Genomic DNA, 19889 nt, shown 5'->3' on the forward strand with positions numbered 1-19889 from the left:
GTTCATGGAACTGAATGCTACAGTCAACATCAAGATTTCTCTGTGTGAACTGTCATACAGATCCATAGAGCGTCTCCAGTACAAAGGCGGTGTTGCTCATCGCGTGGAGAAAATCGTTCCAGGGGAGCTCTCCAAGCTGAAAGCTTTGAGATGGTTGGAAGGAACAATGTAGAGAAGACTTTGAACGAGCGCTTGTCTACTTTGAACACTGGTTGTACGTCGCCAGTCTTGGCGGGGAGCTCCGAATTTATGACGTTTGCGCATTTTGCGGACTCTCCTCGAGACTTAATTTTAGTCTTAGGTGGCATCTGAGTTATTAGTGCGATAGTCTTTTCTGTCCGATGTACCAACTCAAACTGGATTTCTGCGGGAGACTGCTTCTTCGGCTCTACCCATTCAGGAGTCCTTTGTATCGTCTTGGAAGTTTTCGAAAGCATTAGGTACACAACAATTTCTCGGGTCATTCAACGTTTTATGGGGACGTACGCATCTACCGCATGCCAAAACCTATCCAAAATTTCCTCTACCAATCTCATGATCTCAACATTCTCTCGATTCCATCGCTTCTCGACTGGATAATGAAATCGACCATCTTCGGTCGCTCCAAGTTCACCTAGAGATGTCCCTTCAAAGGACCTAAGAAACACATCCCAGCTACGGGTCAGATTGATGTAATATTCATTGACTTCACCCTCTCGCTCAGCCCATCCGTTTTCGAAAGTACTGGCCCGGGGTTGATAGAGTCCTATTTTATGACGACATTCGGAGAGAACTACCAAGTGTGAGATAATACCGGCAACTCGAGATGATATGAGTTCCTTTTTTTTTCCAATCACTCTGAACTAGACGCTCAAGTTCGTCCATAACCACCTTGCGGCCAACTTGTAGGATTTGGCTACCTTCGTCCCAAAGCGTGGCAAGAATCCAAAGTAGCTCGATTCTCCCGAGTTCGTATCCTAATTATTGAAGTGCCCGGCTCCTAAGGCTCTCGAATCCATAACGATCGCAGGGTGGGAGAGGCTGGCGCTGCCGTTCTGAGCAATGTAAGGGGACCAATAATGGACTGTTTCAAGAAAAACTACAAATGCACGGATGCCTCATATAATTCAGTGGACAGAGGCTTCTCCGATGATATCTTATGATGGAATTTTAAAAGGAGTCCGCGTAGATTGACAACGAGAGAGTGAAGAGTGTTCCAGATTTCAAGTTCCATATAAGCATCGGCAACAACATTTTCCAAGACACGGTTCCAGAACAGCGGGCGGATGTATGGTATTATTATAGGGTGTTTTTCGCCATTAATGTTTAAGAGGACTTCCTTGCGGTAATCCTTATACTCATTGGCTACATCTGCAAAGTACGCTGGATCTTTTCGCAGGACTAAGAGATGATCCTTAGCAGCAGAGCGTTTACCATCAATAATGGCTTCGAGTGGAGCTAAATCGAGGCCCGCGGGAAGTCGATAAGGTGCGTCAGCTGCTACAGCGGCTAAGGAATACCAGTCTCCTTCTTTGATTGTAGGCTCTGGCAGCGCAGAAAAGTCAGTAATCATAGATCAGCTATATCATGGAGGATTTGGCGGGCACACACCAGTAGAAATTCATAGATCCGCTGTTGTGTTTCCAAGATTAGGAGTCCGTATCCTGGGTGCACCCGTACTCCAGTATGAAGCCAGTCGAAGGCTTCACTGTGATCTCCCATGATATTAACTCCTCATATTTGCTGGTGATGTGCGACCTGCAAACATCATGGTATATTCGTTGAGGAAGGCCGAGCAGATGGCACCTATTACTTTGACCGAGTTGTGAGGACTCCAGATCAGTGCCAAAAAAAAAAGAAATGTGGCACATGTCGAGAACCAGAGTTAAGGAGCAGGAGCAAGGGCCTCGGCTGCTCTTAGTCTTTTAGATTGATATTTGGCCATTGGTATGCTTCTCGCGCATCCTCGTGCTTTCCTTTTTGAAAGCTTCAAAATTAGGTTGATGAATCTTGGACATGTTGGGCCAAGAAGAGAGAAGTAAAGGTCTCCAAGTCAGCAAAGATCTTGAAAGCCCTTTGACGGCTCTCCCGACGGACCTCTTCCGGTTTTGGAGAAGAGTTTAGTTTAGAAAGATTCGGGTTCAGGTCCATAAAAAATGACCTTAGGTCGCTCTAAAGCCTCTAATCTATTTTTGAGAAGTCGACATTGCGATCCACGTATTTGGCAGCCTCATCTTGGAATGAAGCGCCGGATATGACACCAGCTCCAGAAATTGGGGAGGTAGTATACTCTATTCTGCACAGGGAGAGATCGATTGTTTGAGGAAATATTCGAGCATTGAAGTTGATATTTTGGACGACAAGATCTTGGCTGGGTTACTCCGCATCGCGCTAATCCCTGTTCGGCATTGGCACAACAACTCTGGCCTGGAGAAAGCGGCGGCAAGTAAGATTATTGCCACGCACTCAGATTCCCTATTACCAGCAACTCGCTAAGCCAATTAGAGAATTTTGGTTCACCGATCCTTCGGAGTTTGGACTTAGGCCTTGACTTACTCTATTTGTCAAGCACTTCGGAGTACGTACGTACAACGGGTACTCCGTCTGTCTACTGTTCGAGGGAGAACAAGTAATTATTCCGTGGCCAGTCAGTTAAATATTCGTGAGTTTAACCAGTAAGCAGCATGTAGAAACTTCCTAAGCACGAGACATACATACATCGGTACTTCGTCCAGTGTCCGCAACTTTTCCCTATTGCGGTCCCACTTGGCCGCTCACAGCGAGGTCAACCACAACCAAATCAACTAACGCTAGCAGGAAGAAACTATCTGGCTATCTCTTACATTAACCAGAATGCCGATTAATATGCAGCTTGAGCCGTGTTTTGCCCTCTTTCATTCTCCTCTCTTCCTACCCATCTTCAACTCCGTGCAATGATATGCCCGACATGAAACCATTCTAGCTTCAGTAATCCCTCATCTAGTCTAGGACAACATACTCTAGATGCTCTAAGTGACTGGGCCCTGTCTGCACGTTAATTCTCGATGTTTTCGATGCGATCTTCTTGTAATTGACAGGAGAATGTCTGTTCCCCAACCGAACCCGGCGTTGGCTGCTGAACACCATCGGGAACACCAGGAAGAAGCCTCGGCAGCACCAGCAACTAGCGGCGAGAAAATAGCTCTCCACAAAATTGACGCTACTTTGACTCGCACATCTAGTATATTCGCTGATAGCAGCATCGAACAAGATGAGGGGCAAAAGCCTGGTGTTCAGAAGCGCAAATGGTATCGAAAGTTGAACCCGCTGCGACTGCGCAAAGTCCCTTCCGTCCCGGAGGAACGAACTGTATGTCCTGAATATGGGGCCAATATCCTAAGTGTTATTTTGTTCCAATGGATGTCTCCGCTGATGAACGTGAGTCTATCCCAAAAGCCATAGCCTGGAAGCATTTCAACTCATCATTCTCTCACAGACTGGCTACCTTCGGCCTCTCCAACTTCAAGACATCTGGATAGTGAATCCCAATCGATCTGTTTATCCCCTCAAAACAAAACTGATCGAGTGCTTCGAATGGCGTCATAAAAAAGGCGGAAAGTATCCGCTGCTGTTCGCCATTTACGATACATTTTTGTTTGAATTTTGGCTCGGTGGCGTGTGCCAGCTATTCAGTGCTCTCTTCATGGTCTTCTCGCCTTATATGACACGCTACTTAATTGCCTATGCTACAGAGGCATACACCGCCAAAGCGAAGCATCAGCCGGAACCCAATGTCTCGCACGGAATCGGATTCGCTATTGGCATAACCGTCATGCAGATATGTCAAAGTCTATGCACCAATCAGTTCATCTATCGAGGTTTTCTAGTTGGTGCACAGTTAAGGGCAGTGCTGATCAATGTGATCTTTGATAAAACAATGAAAATTTCAAATCGAGCCCGAGCCGGTGGTAGTCTTACGGAAGCTGTTCGGCATGAGGGTGGTCTCAAGACCTTTGAGGGTAGCATAAGCGGACAAGGCTGGAGTAACGGGCGAATCATCACCCTGATGAGTGTTGACGCAGACCGAATTAACACTGCAATGGGCATGTTCCATCTCATGTGGTCGTCTCCAGTGATTATCATCCTCGCTATCATCCTTCTCTGCATCAACATTGGCTATAGTGCTCTATCCGGATTTGCATTGCTACTTCTCGGAATTCCATCGCTAACTATAGCTATCAAGAGTCTTTTGAAAAGGAGAAACTCTATCAATAATCTCACTGATCAACGTGTTTCGTTGACCCAGGAGATCCTACAATCTGTCAGGTTCGTCAAGTTCTTTGGATGGGAAAGTAGCTTCATGGAGAGATTAAGAGATATTCGCCGCCGAGAGATCCGTGCAGTACAAATTCTTCTAGCAATTCGGAATGCTATTCTCTGTGTCTCACTGGCAATGCCGACATTCGCATCAATGGTCTCTTTCATTACATATTCCCTATCTCAGCATGTGCTCACCCCGGCACCGATATTTTCTTCATTGGCCCTTTTCAACTCTTTACGAATGCCATTGATGTTATTTCCCCAGGTCTTGGGTCAAGTCACGGATGCATGGACTGGTCTAAAGCGTATTCAAGAATTTTTGCTCGAGGAAGAAGTTACAGAGGACATCGAGTGGGATGACAACATGGAAGATGCTATTCAATTAGAAGGTGCTTCATTTACCTGGGAGCGCACTCCTCCTGACGAACTGGAGCAGAGGGTGGGAAAGTCTAAGAAAGATGGCGGAAAGAAAGATGTTCTCGTTGAGACACCAGAAACCCCTGAAGACGTCATCCCCTTCAAAATATCAGGCTTGGATTTGTCTGTAAAGCGAAACGAGCTTGTCGCAGTTATTGGAACAGTTGGTTCTGGAAAGACATCACTGCTTGCCGCTCTAGCGGGCGATATGCGACTGACTGAAGGGTCGATACGACTCGGCGCGTCTAGAGCGTACTGTCCCCAGTATGCCTGGATTCAGAATGCCACCGTTCGAGAAAATATCAGTTTCGGCAAACCATACGACGAAACTTGGTATAACACGGTTGTTGACGCATGCGCTCTGCGTCCCGATTTTGATGTTTTCCCCAATGGAGACAGTACAGAGATAGGAGAACGCGGAATCACTGTTTCTGGCGGGCAGAAGCAACGTCTCAATATTGCACGCGCAATCTACTTCGATTCAGATATTATCTTGATGGATGACCCTCTATCGGCAGTAGATGCGCACGTCGGCCGCCACATTATGGACCAAGCTATATGTGGCTTGCTAAAGGATAAATGCCGTATCCTTGCAACTCATCAGCTTCATGTGCTTAGCCGTTGTGATCGTATCGTGGTCATGGACGACGGCCACATCAATGCTGTTGACACATTTGACAATTTGATGCGTGGCAATGTGCTCTTCCAGAGATTAATGTCTACCACTACACAAGACCAAGAACACGACAAGGTGAACGACCACGCCGAGGAAGAAACAGACAAGATCGACAAGGAAGAAGTAGCGCCGGCCAAGAAGGCTAAATGTGGGAGGCAAACAACATTGATGCAACAAGAAGACCGAGCCACTACTACCGTTGGATGGGATGTATGGAAAGCGTATATGATGGCATCTGGACACATCCTATTTCCGATTTTTGTCGTGTTGACGATCATCCTTACAAACGCTTCAAATATCATGACAAGCTTCTGGTTGACGTACTGGACGTCTGGGAAGTACAATTTGACTACAGGCCAATACATAGCTGGCTACGCCTCGCTTGCAGCACTGCAAGCAATTATCATGTTCGTATACTCCACGGTACTCAGTGTTGCAGGGACCAATGCTAGTAAAAACATGCTACAGAAAGCCGTGACGAGGGTGCTGAGAGCACCGATGTCATTCTTTGACACCACACCTCTAGGTCGGATAACGAATCGATTCTCAAAGGATGTTCATGTTATGGACAACGAGCTCGGCGATGCAATGCGCATTTATGGTCTCAATATTACTATGATCACAGCAATTATCATTCTGATCATTGTTTATTTTCACTACGTGAGTTATCTTCTATTTCTATAACAGGAACATCAAAGTCATTTTGCTGACCGGTTTGATACAGTTCGCCATTGCATTTGGACCTTTATTGATATTGTTCCTCGTTGCAGCCAACTACTACCGTGCATCAGCACGGGACATGAAACGATTCGAATCCGTTTTACGATCTCACGTCTTTTCTCGATTCAGCGAGTCCATTTCCGGAGTTGCCAGTATCCGTGCCTATGGCTTACAGGATCATTTCAGTCGCAGTATTAGCGATGCAATTGATGAAATGGATGGCGCATACTTTCTCACATTTTCTAATCAACGTTGGCTCAGTGTCCGACTTGATGCTGTCGGATATGTCATGGTCTTCGTGACTGGTATTCTAGTAGTGACATCTCGATTCAATGTCTCACCCAGCATCTCAGGTCTGGTGCTATCTTATATTCTCGCAATCGTGCAGATGTTGCAGTTTACCATTCGTCAACTGGCTGAGGTCGAGAATAGTATGAACGCCACAGAAAGACTGCACTATTACGGGACACAACTTGAAGAAGAGGCACCCGTACACTTTGGCGAAGTTGAACCTGAGTGGCCTACGCAGGGCAGAATCACATTCTCGGATGTCCAAATGCGCTACCGCGCCGGTCTCCCTTTGGTTCTCCGCGGCTTAAATATGGATATTCGCGGCGGCGAGCGAATTGGTATCGTTGGACGTACAGGAGCTGGAAAGTCTAGTATCATGTCAGCGCTATTCCGAATTACTGAACTATCCGGTGGCAGGATCACAATTGATGGAAAGGACATTGCCAAAATTGGTCTACAGGATCTCCGTTCGCGTCTGGCTATTATCCCGCAAGATCCGACTTTGTTCCGAGGAACGGTACGATCAAATCTGGACCCATTCAATGAACATAACGATCTAGAATTATGGGACGCATTGCGAAAAGCCCATCTGATCGGCGAGAAACCAGAGGGAGGAAGCGATTCCGACGAGACCGACGAAGAAAAGAAGCAAACAGTAAAGAGTCAACAGCAACAGCAACAGCAACAACAAACCCAAAATACAAACCGCATCCAACTCGACACTACCGTTGACGAGGAAGGTCTAAACTTCTCCCTAGGCCAACGTCAACTCATGGCGCTCGCACGCGCTCTAGTCCGCAACTCACGCATCATAATCTGCGACGAAGCCACTTCGTCTGTCGATTTTGAGACTGATCGCAAAATTCAACGGACCATGGCAACAGGGTTCAAGGGTAAGACATTGCTGTGTATTGCTCATCGGCTACGGACAATTATTACGTACGATCGGATCTGTGTGATGGATCAGGGCCAGATTGCGGAGTTGGATACGCCCCTGAATTTGTGGAAGAGGCAGGATGGGATTTTCAGGAGTATGTGTGATCGTAGTGGGATTGTGAGGGAGAATTTTTTCGTGGTTGATGTATAGACGTAAGCTTTGGACATTTCAAGGTTGGGTATATGTCAATTCTCACAACTGATTTGGGACACATAGAAGGAAGGGCGTTGTATAAAAAGTTACTTGTTCATACTCTCCCGAGGTCCTGATTAGAACATCAATTCATGAAAAGTCTGTTTGATAACTACTCAATATATACAAAAGGCTCATAATCCCCAAGACACCCATTTTCAGATGCAGCCTCATATCCTGAAACCGTCTTCTCGAGCAATCCACTCTCAAACCGAAGGATAACCTTCGTACCCAGAAACAAGCTTATTAATCCTTGCTGCGCCTTTCTAAATAGCAAATCAGTCGCTCCTTTGAGCGGTAAACCTAGCATGGCTCCGGGAAAAAGGATATGAGCATAAAGAGAAATTGTTCTTAAGGAAGTGAGTTTTGTTCCTGTCGAGACAAGCATTGCTAGGTGGGATAGAAGTTGAAAAATGGATGATTGACAGTTGTGTATGATGAGATACTCAAAAGAAGCCGGGAGATCAGCAGGTGGAAGACCCAGGAAGCGTTCGTCTACTTCCAGAAACGTCATTTGCGTGCACTCCTTGAACGAGCCGTAATTGTAGCCATCCCATTCAAAAGCTTCAGATATAAAGTCGGTCTCTAAGGACACTCGCAGGTCTTCTAGGTTTGATTGTTGGCAGTCAAGCGCCGAATATAAATCAACGGGACTGAATTGTGGCTCCTGATCTTGCCGGCGTCCCTGTCTTTTGCTTCGGTTAGTAAACGAAAAGACTTTCAGATCTTTGCAAGCACTGATTAACACTTTGAGGTGTGGGGCGGTTAGATAACTTCGCGTGAACGACACGAGAGTTATAGAAAGGGATCGAGGTAATAGTATTGATGAGTTATATGATCGATCCGACCGTGAATTCGTTGGCGGAGCGTTGTTGTGGCCAACGCAACCACTGGCTCAGATTTGGTTTAATCTAGGTAGCAAGAGAAGTAGTGGCGTGATACCATCGAAACTTACTCCATCTTTTCTGGCGGCTTCTGTCGAGCACATGAGACACAAGCTCTCGATTTTCGATAGACATGAATATTCAGTTGTAGGTTGTTGGCCAAGTGCTGTAAGTAAAGCCATGCTGTGTTTGTTCACATGAATGGTGAGTTCTGTCAGATTAGTAGTATAGGAGACAAGTAATGCGGCCAGAACGGTTGTTGGTGAGTGTGGTGCAGCTAAGAGTTCCGACATTTCATGAATCTCCTGGAGTCTGTCGGCTACAGGGCTGAGATTATCAACATTGTCTCCGTACTGGCCGTAATGTCCCTCGGAGTCCCATTTTGATTCTTGGGTATTATACAGCTCGGAAAGAAGTATTCGGATTTCTCGCACGGTAGTGCATCAACCTTCAGACACCGAATCCATGCTGCTATCTGCGGAGAATCGATGATCGTTCGCGTTAGAAGGAACAGCGACAAGGCGCCCTGTACGCTATCGCAATGTACTAGATCGATCTCACGATAAAGAAGCGGTTGAGCTATGACAAATATTGTCTTGCATACCGTACTCAAGGCTCTGAGGTCCGAATCGTCATGATAAATTGGATAATGTAGGCGACGAGCTCCAGCGGGAGGTTTGAGAAATTACTCATGACATTGGTATTTCCGACTACTGTCGCACCTTTTTTCCCGTGTATGGGAGAAAAAAGAATCAGTAGTTTCTGTTGAAATCTCTGAAATTTTCACATTCTCGTCGAGATCTACCTGGGAGCGGTGGGGGATGCTGAGAAAGCGATCAGCCAAAGCACAGGCTGCGGTTTACTGGTCGAGCGTCGCTAGTGAGATTGCTTCCCCTCTTTTGACCCGAGTGTTCTGCCATCTTATTTTGTGGTTCATGGGTATTTTGCAATTTTCTCTTGAGTTGCGTTCTAGACTGCTTGGAGGCTTGGAGTCTTGGGAGTCTTGGGAGTCTTGGAGAAGAGCGCGTTCGTCACATGATTCAGTTAGTCATCCAGGGGCCAGCGTCGCTCTGATTGGCTTGTGTGCATCTCCGCAGTCTCCACTCAACGTTATCTAGGAGCCTTACCCAGTTGGGCTTAGTTCGATATTCTTGCTCTTTCTCTGTTTGAATCTTCAATCTTCCCTCTTTCTCTTTCAGAAAGCATCCTTCGTGATAGAAGTCTCTGATACCCTAGGCGACTCTTGTCAGTGCTGGCACCGACAATGAATGATAGCAATGGATACGGAGAGCAAGGATTGTCAAAGAATGCGGGCTGGAATGCGACGAATGGTCTCAGCACCGACCCTCTTTGAAGTGGATATCCTCACGCCACATCATTCAAGACATGCTGGGGTTTGAGTACGGAGAACCCTTCAGAGTTGATGGTTGAGGTTCACCGGTCGACCAAACCTCAATTGACCTTGGATCCCGTTTCCACAAAGATGAGAGACGGCTACCAGAAAAGACTATCAAAAGGATGAGAAAGGTAGCACTACCATGCCTCTGCCCCTGCAGCAGAAAGTATCAACCCCTTACTTCCATGGTTGAATTAGGGTTTCAGGTCTCGGACCAGCTGTTGATCAAGTCTAGCAGACTAGCTTTTAGGGAATCAGCATGGAGAATCGAATAAACAAGTTTTTTCATTCAGATGAATCGATTGACGGCGCCGATACGTGTCTGTGATTGCATCAAATATGCACCTAAGTACTGGACTTTTTAGGATTAATAAGTTTGAACCGCCATTTGAGGAAATAAATCGATAATTCAAAGACTGCGACAATGCAAATGGCTTTTTCACCGAGAATAAAGGGTCGGGCTGTCCTGGACGGGAATTTATTTCGAAAGTGTAACTACGAGTCATGCCTCCAATCAGATCAAAGCAGAGAAAAGAATCTTTAAGTGGGCATTTGGCTACTTTTCAAAGGGGTCTGAGTAGCACAGGGTGATCTCCAGACATCTTCTTTTGCGGGTACAGAAGCGGTAACATACAGACTGCATGCAGCCTGCGGGCATCAACGCACTTCCACTTCCACCTCTATTTCCATTATATTTCTATATTATTGCCCCTGGAACTCTGCATGCGACTTTGCCATATTCTCAGATTGATTTCTGATTAATTCGTGGTTAGCAAGACAGTCATAGGCTCGTCTGATAAACATAGAGTCACCCGTCTCCTTCCTTTCATCACTCACTCACTCACCACCACGTCCACCGCCCCTGGAATGCGACATCTCGGGTTGCTCAGCACACGACACTGTTACCCTTCAAGCGAGGAATGCCCGAGACACAAAGAAGCTTTAGCTGCAGAAGTGTAACTCTACAAGTAAGTTTCGGCTATTTCCCCCTCCGCATGACTTGCTGTGGGTGTGCCTATCTAGATATATCCACTTATACTTACGGGCCAAAGCAGGCCGTTGGTTCGACCAGCCCAGCATTATCAGCGACTCCTCGCCACGAGTCGCTAGTCTACCTTTCCTTCGACGAATTTCAACACCTTCAAAAGGCCTGAATAAAACCAAAATCCTCTCGAATACCTTACACGTGCCTCTTCTGTTTCTTTTCACGGCACGACCTCTCACTAGCCCGTTGATACACAATGTCGCAATCCACCAAATTACCAACAGAACCGGTCGTTGGGGCCACAGTTGTCAGCGAATCCAACGGTGCACCAAGGCAAAATAACAATCTGCAAGCTCAATCGCCGCAGAATGCATTGTTGACAACCTCACCAACAATCACTTCAATCCTAGAAGCTACGGCAGAATTCGACCCTCACGTGGGCGCCAAGCCATGCTCCCCATTCTATTCACACGATGTCAACAACTCGCTCGAGTACCTCAAGAACGAAAGCACGATAACGGCGCAAAGATATGGCTCAAACGACTTGGAGAGTGGTACGCCTTCTACACCGCAGAAGCGATCGTTGGAAGTTCACGGGAGGTGTCGACCTTCAAAGCTGTGGAGACAGAAAAAGAGGAAATGCGACTGTCTGTCGTCGCTGACCAAGAGGCAACGATTGATGGTCAAAATTGCACTGGCATTGTTTATTGTCGGTGCTATGATCGGAATCGCGATGGGCATCACAGTTGCAGTTGGCGGAGGAGTTTGGAAGTCGGCCAATGTCCGTGGGCCTTTTGGGAGGTAATGGTCACTCCCTGAAAATGATGTGATTTTCTGGCTTTCTGTAAGAGCAGTAAATGTGCTGCATTTAAGATATACCCTGTAATGATTAGTCTTTTGCTTTGCTCTGATTCTCAAGTATACGGCGGGTTATGAGGTTCGTTCGGTCCCAGACAAGCTGGGAGTACGCAGGTGCCTGAGCATGCTATTCCAATGAGCGTTTGCGTCTTATTATGCATTTTTGAATATGAATCATGGTTGGATCCATACAAGTACATACACAACACCATAGGATTATTCTACCAGATGCAGCGAACCGAGATGTTTCTCAGCTGTTCGCATAATTGTATTTCCGCACCCGTGTGAATATCACGTGACTTATCGCTATATATTCGCCGCACAGTTTCTCCCGCAAATTTTTCTTTTCTTTCTTTTTTATTATCATCGAAAAGCTAACAGAATCAGCCACGACCATCGTTTAGTTTTTTTTTTCCACAGCGATGTGTTGCCATGATCCTTTTCCAGGGTCAGTGATTCTGGAGACCAAACTACTCCTCGATAGGAAGTTTCCTTTCCGTTGAGTTCTCTTCAGTGAGGGCGATGGATGGGGAATGCTGATGACGGGATACATCCATTCACCTTCAAGATCTGTAATGCATACATACAAGTATGGGGAAAACTCTTGGTGGCTTAAATAATTCATTCGCCAGTAAGCTCCTTTTGTAGTGTATTGTGGGCTTATTCAATTCGTAGACGCGAGCTCAGTGAAGGAGGCATCCAGTCTGGCCAGAGTGACAGATCCAGCACCTCGATTGTCGAATGCCAATGTCAACAAACGTCGTGCTCAATAAACAATGCCAAACATTTGTTTTATGGACCAATAATGCCTTGGCCTTGTTCTATGGAATTGTCATGTGTACTACAGCGCGTTGAAAGGGCTTCAACCGGAATGTGATGTCCATTCCGGCTTGTCGAGCCGTGATGTTGGATTTTCCAATGTACTACCCGAGAACAAGACCGCAACGTGGGTTCTGTCAATTTCCATGGAGTGTAAACCGGATGTTGGTCATTCTTCATCGCATTCTCTGTGATCTTACGCGCAAGATTGAGATTCATTTTTGTTTTGGTCCTCCGCGCTGGGATACATTCCTCCTCATTCCGGATGGAATGGAATATCCACGATGTCCTTGGGAGCACTAGATAAAGCAACCAGGCCTGGCAATGGAAGACGATTCTTTTCTTCTGATTTTTTTGGTTAGCGACAGCGTCAACGACAACGACAACCGGTAAGTCGTCATTCGTAGGTTTTTGTTTTTTTGTCCTTCATTTGAATCAGTCGCTCTTTTTACTTTTTACCGTGCCTCCTGTTCCCGTTACGATACGACCACATCAAAAGAGATGAAGACCGTCTATACAGCCATTCCGTTGGCCCTTTTGGCTGCCGTCGCTCAGGCTGACTCGCAAGCCGCCGGAGCCAAACAGTCTCGTGATCTCGCAAGTCACGACGACCATGGTCATGAAAACGGTGGTCATGATTTCCTAGGCGACGACAGTGAGAAAGGAGATTTTCTCGGGGATGCTCCCGATCATAACTTCCTCGGAAGTGGCTGGAACGATCCTCACAAGCATTCTCACGGTGGTCATGATGTGCCATCTGCCGGAGGTGAAGATGATGGCGACCTCGCGCCTGGCTTCGTTTCATCTCCGAAGGACTCCCCATTCGGCGGACCACACAATTTCAATGAACAGGCTGGTCCAGATACCTTCTCTGGATTCAACGACAACAAGGATGGTGTCAACAATGACAACATTGTCATCACTCCAATCAACAGCTACCAAGCAGCGCAGGCTCAAGAGCAAGATGATTATATCTTGCCTCCAGGCCATCCAGGTCCTCCGGACCCTCTTGGTCCTTCATACGGAGGTCCCGGTCATGTTGAGCACCAACCTGAGCAACTTCCGCCCCAGCAGCACTCGGAGCCAAAGCAGGCACCTCCTGAGGAACACCATGAAGGACCCTCTCCTCCTGCCTACAAGCCTGAACCAAAAGAAGTGGTTCCCCAACCGACTCCAGCGCCTTATACTCCTGCTCCGGTCCTTGTTCCAGCACCAGTCCCATCGGCTCACGAGTTACTTCCTGAGAGACACGAATTGGATCCCCCATGCCCTGAAGGAGAGGATGGTAGCCACCCCGGCCCTGAGCCTCAGGGTGCTGATAGTTACGCATCACCTGTTGCGCCCAAGGAGGTTTCCAAGCCTTATCCTGGAGGAAATCACCCTGAGGGCAACCTTGAAGGGCACCCTGAAGGCCATCCGGATGGTTACCATTCAGTCCCAGCTGGTAACCCGTTCCAGCCGCCTCAGCCGCCTCAGCCACCAATTGTGCAGCCACCTTATCCCTTCCCTCATGCTACTCCTAGTCATGACGATGATGATGATGACATATATGTGCCCCATCCAGGACCTCATCCTGGCCCTAGCGGTCCTGAGGATCACGGCAGTTACCCTGCTTCAGCTGGTCATCCCACTCCTAGTGATTCTCAGGAGCATGGCAGCTACCCCGATCATCCTCATCCTGATAGCTATCCTGCTCCTGCTCCTGCTCCTACTCCTTACCAAGCTCCTGGCGCAGGTGATCACAGCGGCTATCCCGCGCCTGTGGCTTACCCCAGTCCTAGTGCTTTGGAAGGACACGGTGCCTACCCTGACCCAGCACCTTCTCATGAGGATCATCCCCATGGCTCCTATCCTCTGCCAGATCATCACGACGACTCTGGCTCTGACACACCATATCCTGCTCCTGGCGGTTATCAACCTCCTCAGGCCTACCGCGAGCCTACGCCTGATCAACCTAAGACTCCAGTCCACCCTGATCCTGAAACCAAGCCTGAGCCCGCTTACACACCTGGTCATGAGTACAGTAAACCCCCATCTCAGCCATTTGTCCCTCATCCTCAGGTGACCGCATCCAAATACCCATCCTCGATCAGCATCCAGGCATCTCCAACTCCATCTTCGGCGCGCCACGCTTCATACGCACTCTCCTCTCACCATACAGCAGCTCACTCTACAACTTCTTGCACTTTTACCAGCACTGCTAGCAAGACGGGAGGCCCTAGCACTACTGCCCCAAACTCCGTTTCACCTTCGGCTTTCACTGGTGGTGCTGGTAGTGTGGCGGCTCCTGGAGGATTTGGTGTGGCCGTTGTCGGTGCTTTGGCTCTCCTTCTCTGAGTATGTCTCAATCAAGCATGGGGTTAAGGGTAATACGCTCGTTCAGCTACAGATGGTTGTATCGTTTTTCTTTCGGGAAAGATCCAGCACGCAGATGATTAGATCATCTATCCACTCGTTACCAAACCTACGATATTTAAAGCGTCCTACTTTAGTCTTTCATTTATGTTGACGAATACCGCACACTCTTTTCCTCCCCAAAACAATATGTTCAGCTGCTGAATTACATAATGTCTACTCGAGCTTATTATACTCGTGTCCTATTCAATTTTTGTATTTGCTATTATTATTTTTGCTATATTATACAGTTTTGGTTGTCTTTAACATCTACTCTTAAACTTAATCAAACTAATCAAACAAAAAGTATACTTGCTCCTAATAGTCTTGAATGCTCTCTACAGCTTAAGCCAGCCCTGGACTATCGACAATGTTTGATGCTAGATAGTCTTCTCCCCTCGCAATAATCGACTCGTCCAGAAGGTCTTCATACTTTTCACTCCTATCATCGCCGACATCCATCCCCAATCACTTTATTCGGAAGACAATCATAAGATATATCACCAGTTACTCCACAGCTGAATTTCCTGGTGACCATAAGTTCAATCTAGCACTCTGACGAGACGTCCCGTAGTCTCTTTCAATAAGAATAGTATCATTTGACTGACTCACTGGCTACAAGGTAACAAAGGCTATCCCAGTAACCGCTGAGGAACTTGGGCCTTGTTCCGGAACTCGTTGCTACGGCGTAATGTTATCACTTGATGAACTGGCCACAAGAGGGTGTGCCATTTCGGGTAACCGCTGGACGCCATCCCATCCCGTTCCTGACCTTAGGTCCAGCCATGGCATGATGTTCTAAAAACAGGTCAACTAAATATACACATCAACCGCGTGTAAACTTGTCCTCCTACCTATAGCCTGAGGTAAAGAGACGCGATCCACCTCATGGAAGATATTCAATCTGTAATGTAAAATAAAAAACAGTCGATCTGTATGTATCAATGTTTACAAACTCGATACATGACAGCTACTGAATCGGTATGTCACGGTATAATTGAGATCTGATCAATATCTGATTGTATATTGACGCCTTTCCCCTGAAGAAAGTGATCCATGTCAAACCCCGGGTAAGATATGAACTCAATATAGACTTGAATAGCTTCAATGGCACCCTAGAAATAGTACCTGATCGCTTATTCTATGGTCATTGTATGAGGATAAGATATCTAAGTGGAGGTAGGTCAGATCAGTAGGTGACACCGGCATCCAAAAATAGGATCAATAAGATTATACGATCCCTTCAGTGGAACAAGTATGAGTTCATTGAGTGGATAATGGGTACAGCTCATGTTTATATTTAGATTCTTGTACCTTAAATGCAATATAAAGCATGCATTAGCGAGGTGACAGGACGGAGATCTAAGAAGAACAGCTGAGCAATAAGTGTGTTCGTTGCAAGGATATATCAACCTCCAGCAAGCGGAGAAGGCGTAATCAGGTAAGTGAGAGGCAAGAGATGGGGCAAACATACTAGTAAATAAGTTTTGGCAGACATATAGTGAAGCTAGTTTGCTATAATTAGGTCTTGTTCATTCAAATCAGGACGAGATGATTACCGACAGTTCCGGGTCCTTTCAGGGTTCGTTGGATTATGGTAACACTTTATGCTTGATCAGAGTGGTAGTGGTAGGCACTAGATTGATATCAACACTAAAAAAAGAACAGACACAACGTTTAAATATAGCATGTGGGCCGTTTTGGCAGGAATGAGTTGAATAGCGACTCTATTCGGCTTTTTTGATATTGACCTGACCTCTCCGACGCTCCCTGATTGGTCGAGTAGTCAATGTACCAATTGCGAGGCTTTTTTGACGAGGGACTGCTAAAACTTATGAGAAATATGGGCTTTATCTAAAAGTGCAGCATAAGAACATAGTTTTATGACCCGAATAGCAGAATATTTTTCATTTGACAGGGGCAGTCAGAACCAGGGACATGAGGTGAGGTCGTAAAAAAGCGACCGGGCCTAAACCAATCTCGGAAGGCAGTGGAGCCGGAAGTCTATTATTAGAACTGAAATCGAACACATTGTTATTGTTCCTTGTTCGTATTATGCCTCTCGACTTCTCAGGAAATGTCGGGCGCGTAAAAGAGAATTGAAGAGCCAATGATCTCATAAACTTGGATTATTCGTGCGTGTGACAGCTTTTTATCACTTCTTTCAAATAATTCTCAATCCGAGTTTGGTGTTCTTGCGACGAGTCGCTCTACCTCATTATCTATCCATAATCTGGACATTTCAAGCTGGTAAAAATTCGGTGGCAGGCCTACACTGGCGACAGGCAACAAAAAAAGAATACAGTAAGTTTATTTTCGTAGTTGAAACATCCCAGTACATTCAAGTCACTGGCTTCTTTTGCTAAATTGTGTCGTTGATGTAGCTGCAGCATGAATCACAGATTATCAGGAGTCTAAACTGTTTTCGGTAAGGTTAGTGTGTTTCCAAAAATGGCATCTTCAGGACTCTCGAGCCTTCATACCATTCCCACGGGTCGTCCGTAATGGACATCCCGCAGATGTTGTTTGCTTACCCAGGATTTCATCAACCGAGTGACCATGGGAAAGGGTCGCTGTCCACAACACATCGTGCGGTCGTAATGTCAATAACGTATAGGTGAATAGTTACAGATTAAGCCTTTGTATTTCCTGAGATAGAAAAAGAAAGAAGCGTTCGGCTACAGAAAGGATTACTCCATACTCTGTTAGGGCAGTTGCAGGACGGAATAGAAGTGGAGACCTCATACCCTCTCCTCCACACAAGGGAAAACAAGCAAGCAATGCAAACTGCATGCAACACTCTGGAAGCGCTGCCTTCTTAGTGTTGAGAACACTGAATACTTACTTGACAAGCTTAGCATGCTGATAGTAGGTGTGTACTACTGCATAAGGTTCTATCGATTCGACGTCGCTTCGGATATCACATGATGAATCTTCATGCACCGAACTGGCCCTTGAACGGGATAACGGACCAACCCAATTGAACCTTGGGAAGAGAAGCAAGGAGGAGCTCGAGAAAAAAGGATTTTCTCCTCTTCTACCCCTCATCACCATAAACCCTAACGAAGATAAGGACCACCGGTTAGAACATGGACTCTTTGCGTGCTGCAAGTCCACACTACACATCAGACATAAATACAAGGATTTGAGTCCTGATTTGAACCCTGCAATTGCAGTTGATCCTTGTCGCCGATGCAGCGGATGTCTAACCTAGTTGAAGAAACTGCAAAGGATGTATGTATATGAGCCTAAATCTGTCCACGTAGAGTTTGGAGCGGTAAATAGCGTTATATAGGCCTTTAATCCTGAAGATATTGAACTCAATGCCCTGGTTCCTTCATTGGGCACTTTGCACCGACGTTTGTATTGCTTCATGGCGTCTCTTCAAGCTCGATCAAATCGAAGCTCCTTAAGGATTGCTTCGTATACGAGGACATTGAACAATAGTGTATTTACTCCATACAATCGGCCTTAGTCCAAAAACAGGCTGCGTGACCGGCTCGCTGGACCAGTGGGCCTTAACCTTTTCTGAGACTCACGCTAATTTAGTGCGAAGCAAGTCGTGATCCCCGCATAAAGTGGGTCTCGATTTTGGCCAATGGCTGTCCGTCGTTGGCGTTTCAAAAGTTTGTCCCGGCATTGATGTCGTGACTAGCCCCAAAATAGTAAAGCGCAGGCGGTTAATTGTCGATAGGAACTGGAGGACTGCTCAACTCGCATGTGGGGCCATGACTGATTGATCTTTTGATGATTACATACGTATCGCATACAGGAAACTTGGACTCGTTTACAACTTTACATACTCCGTAACCGTCTGTCATTCCATTGTCGCACACAAACTGGAGCATTCCGTAGGGAGCAACAATCCGCATATGGGAACGATGGTAGGTGAGTATGGTCGGTCGCAAATGAGAGGCCGCATCTCGCAAATCACACGTCACACACACATTGCGATGCAGATATGCCCAGTATTTTCAATAGACCCGAGCACTGATTTATAAATCGTTTCTATAGTATTACTTCGTAGAGCTACGAAAATTTTTTTTTTTTCCATCTTTCTTTTCTCTCAATGGTTCACGCAATGGTTGACTAACAATATCCAGAGAGGCAAACAACCACACTCATTTGGTGAGGATTGGGCTGAGACGTCCCACTTTCTTGCATACACCAGTTGATCTCGCCACGTCGTGACCAGGATGTTGACTTCTGCAGAATCCAGCCTGGCATCTATCATTGGATGAAACCTAGATTGTGCTCAGCTCTCCAACTCCCCTTCGTCCTGGTTTATCTACGGTGCCACACACTAGGACGTAGTCAATTCATTAGTCTTCGGATATTTTCAGTACAAATTTTAGAGTGCTCCGTAGGCGCAGCACTGCTTACGAGAAGATGTCTTTTTAAAGGCTATGCTGCTAGTAACTACAACTAGATTGCTCAGTGGCTGATCGTGTTGGTAATCTTGTCTACGGATATGTCCCGCATACGTACAAGCAGCGTAATGTATTGTAACTTATTGGTAATTTATTACTCATAGACCTGTTCCGGCCCTACCTAGGTAAACTAAGCCCCCCTTAATCAGATTAGTGCAGCTTCTCGAAACGCCACATGCCGCACCGTTATTGACTACCTTACTCCGTACCAAGAAGTATGAGACCGGTCACTGGAGGTAGTTTATGTGGAATGGCGAGTTCGTATGGATTAGTCGAGGAAGCTTCTCATGAATCGACCAAAAAACACTTACCGAATGAGAATCACATTCTTTGCGTAACAATACTAAACCTTTGTGGCAAGTCATGTACAATGAGTATAGTTTGCTAATGTAATTCTTCTAGATTATGTTGGTTATATTGTCGGTGAGTCAGTGCTCGTTTACGAGTCGTTTCTACGAGTCATGACGATAACAACATGAAGTCGGAAAACAAGAACGGCGTGAATTCGAAAAGAAAAACAAGCAACTAAGCCTCCTGTCTTCCAACTCAGCTGCACTTTACTGCAGGATTTCTTCGACAAGATCTTCACGTGGCTTACTGTTAAAGAGGCAT

The 19889-nt window shown here is 46.3% G+C and overlaps 4 protein-coding genes across 4 annotated transcripts, besides 1 other annotated feature; 3 read left to right on the forward strand and 1 right to left on the reverse strand.

Annotated features, from left to right (window-relative positions):
- Positions 1 to 29: 29 nt before the first annotated feature.
- On the reverse strand, positions 30 to 1701 carry TSTA_016060 (uncharacterized protein; the record flags this gene model as incomplete). Its single annotated transcript, XM_002483715.1, has 4 exons — positions 30 to 416; positions 483 to 723; positions 1083 to 1522; positions 1591 to 1701. 4 exons carry the CDS (start codon positions 1699 to 1701, stop codon positions 30 to 32), a joined length of 1179 nt encoding a protein of 392 aa, XP_002483760.1.
- Positions 1702 to 3060: 1359 nt separating this feature from the next.
- On the forward strand, positions 3061 to 7469 carry TSTA_016070 (ABC multidrug transporter, putative; the record flags this gene model as incomplete). Its single annotated transcript, XM_002483716.1, has 3 exons — positions 3061 to 3396; positions 3455 to 6031; positions 6096 to 7469. 3 exons carry the CDS (start codon positions 3061 to 3063, stop codon positions 7467 to 7469), a joined length of 4287 nt encoding a protein of 1428 aa, XP_002483761.1.
- Positions 7047 to 7073: a microsatellite.
- Positions 7470 to 10467: 2998 nt separating the features above from the next.
- Positions 10468 to 11712, forward strand: TSTA_016080 (uncharacterized protein; the record flags this gene model as incomplete). Its single annotated transcript, XM_002483717.1, has 3 exons — positions 10468 to 10759; positions 10847 to 11577; positions 11670 to 11712. The coding sequence occupies exons 2-3, from the start codon at positions 11033 to 11035 to the stop codon at positions 11710 to 11712; spliced, it is 588 nt and encodes a 195-aa protein (XP_002483762.1). The 5' UTR covers positions 10468 to 10759; positions 10847 to 11032.
- A 1242-nt stretch (positions 11713 to 12954) lies between these two features.
- On the forward strand, positions 12955 to 14790 carry TSTA_016090 (uncharacterized protein; the record flags this gene model as incomplete). Its single annotated transcript, XM_002483718.1, has 2 exons — positions 12955 to 13054; positions 13100 to 14790. 2 exons carry the CDS (start codon positions 12955 to 12957, stop codon positions 14788 to 14790), a joined length of 1791 nt encoding a protein of 596 aa, XP_002483763.1.
- Between the last annotated feature and the right edge of the window lie 5099 nt (positions 14791 to 19889).

This window comes from Talaromyces stipitatus, genomic scaffold (assembly GCF_000003125.1).
Source record: "Talaromyces stipitatus ATCC 10500 scf_1105507295549 genomic scaffold, whole genome shotgun sequence".
NCBI lineage: Eukaryota > Fungi > Ascomycota > Eurotiomycetes > Eurotiales > Trichocomaceae > Talaromyces > Talaromyces stipitatus.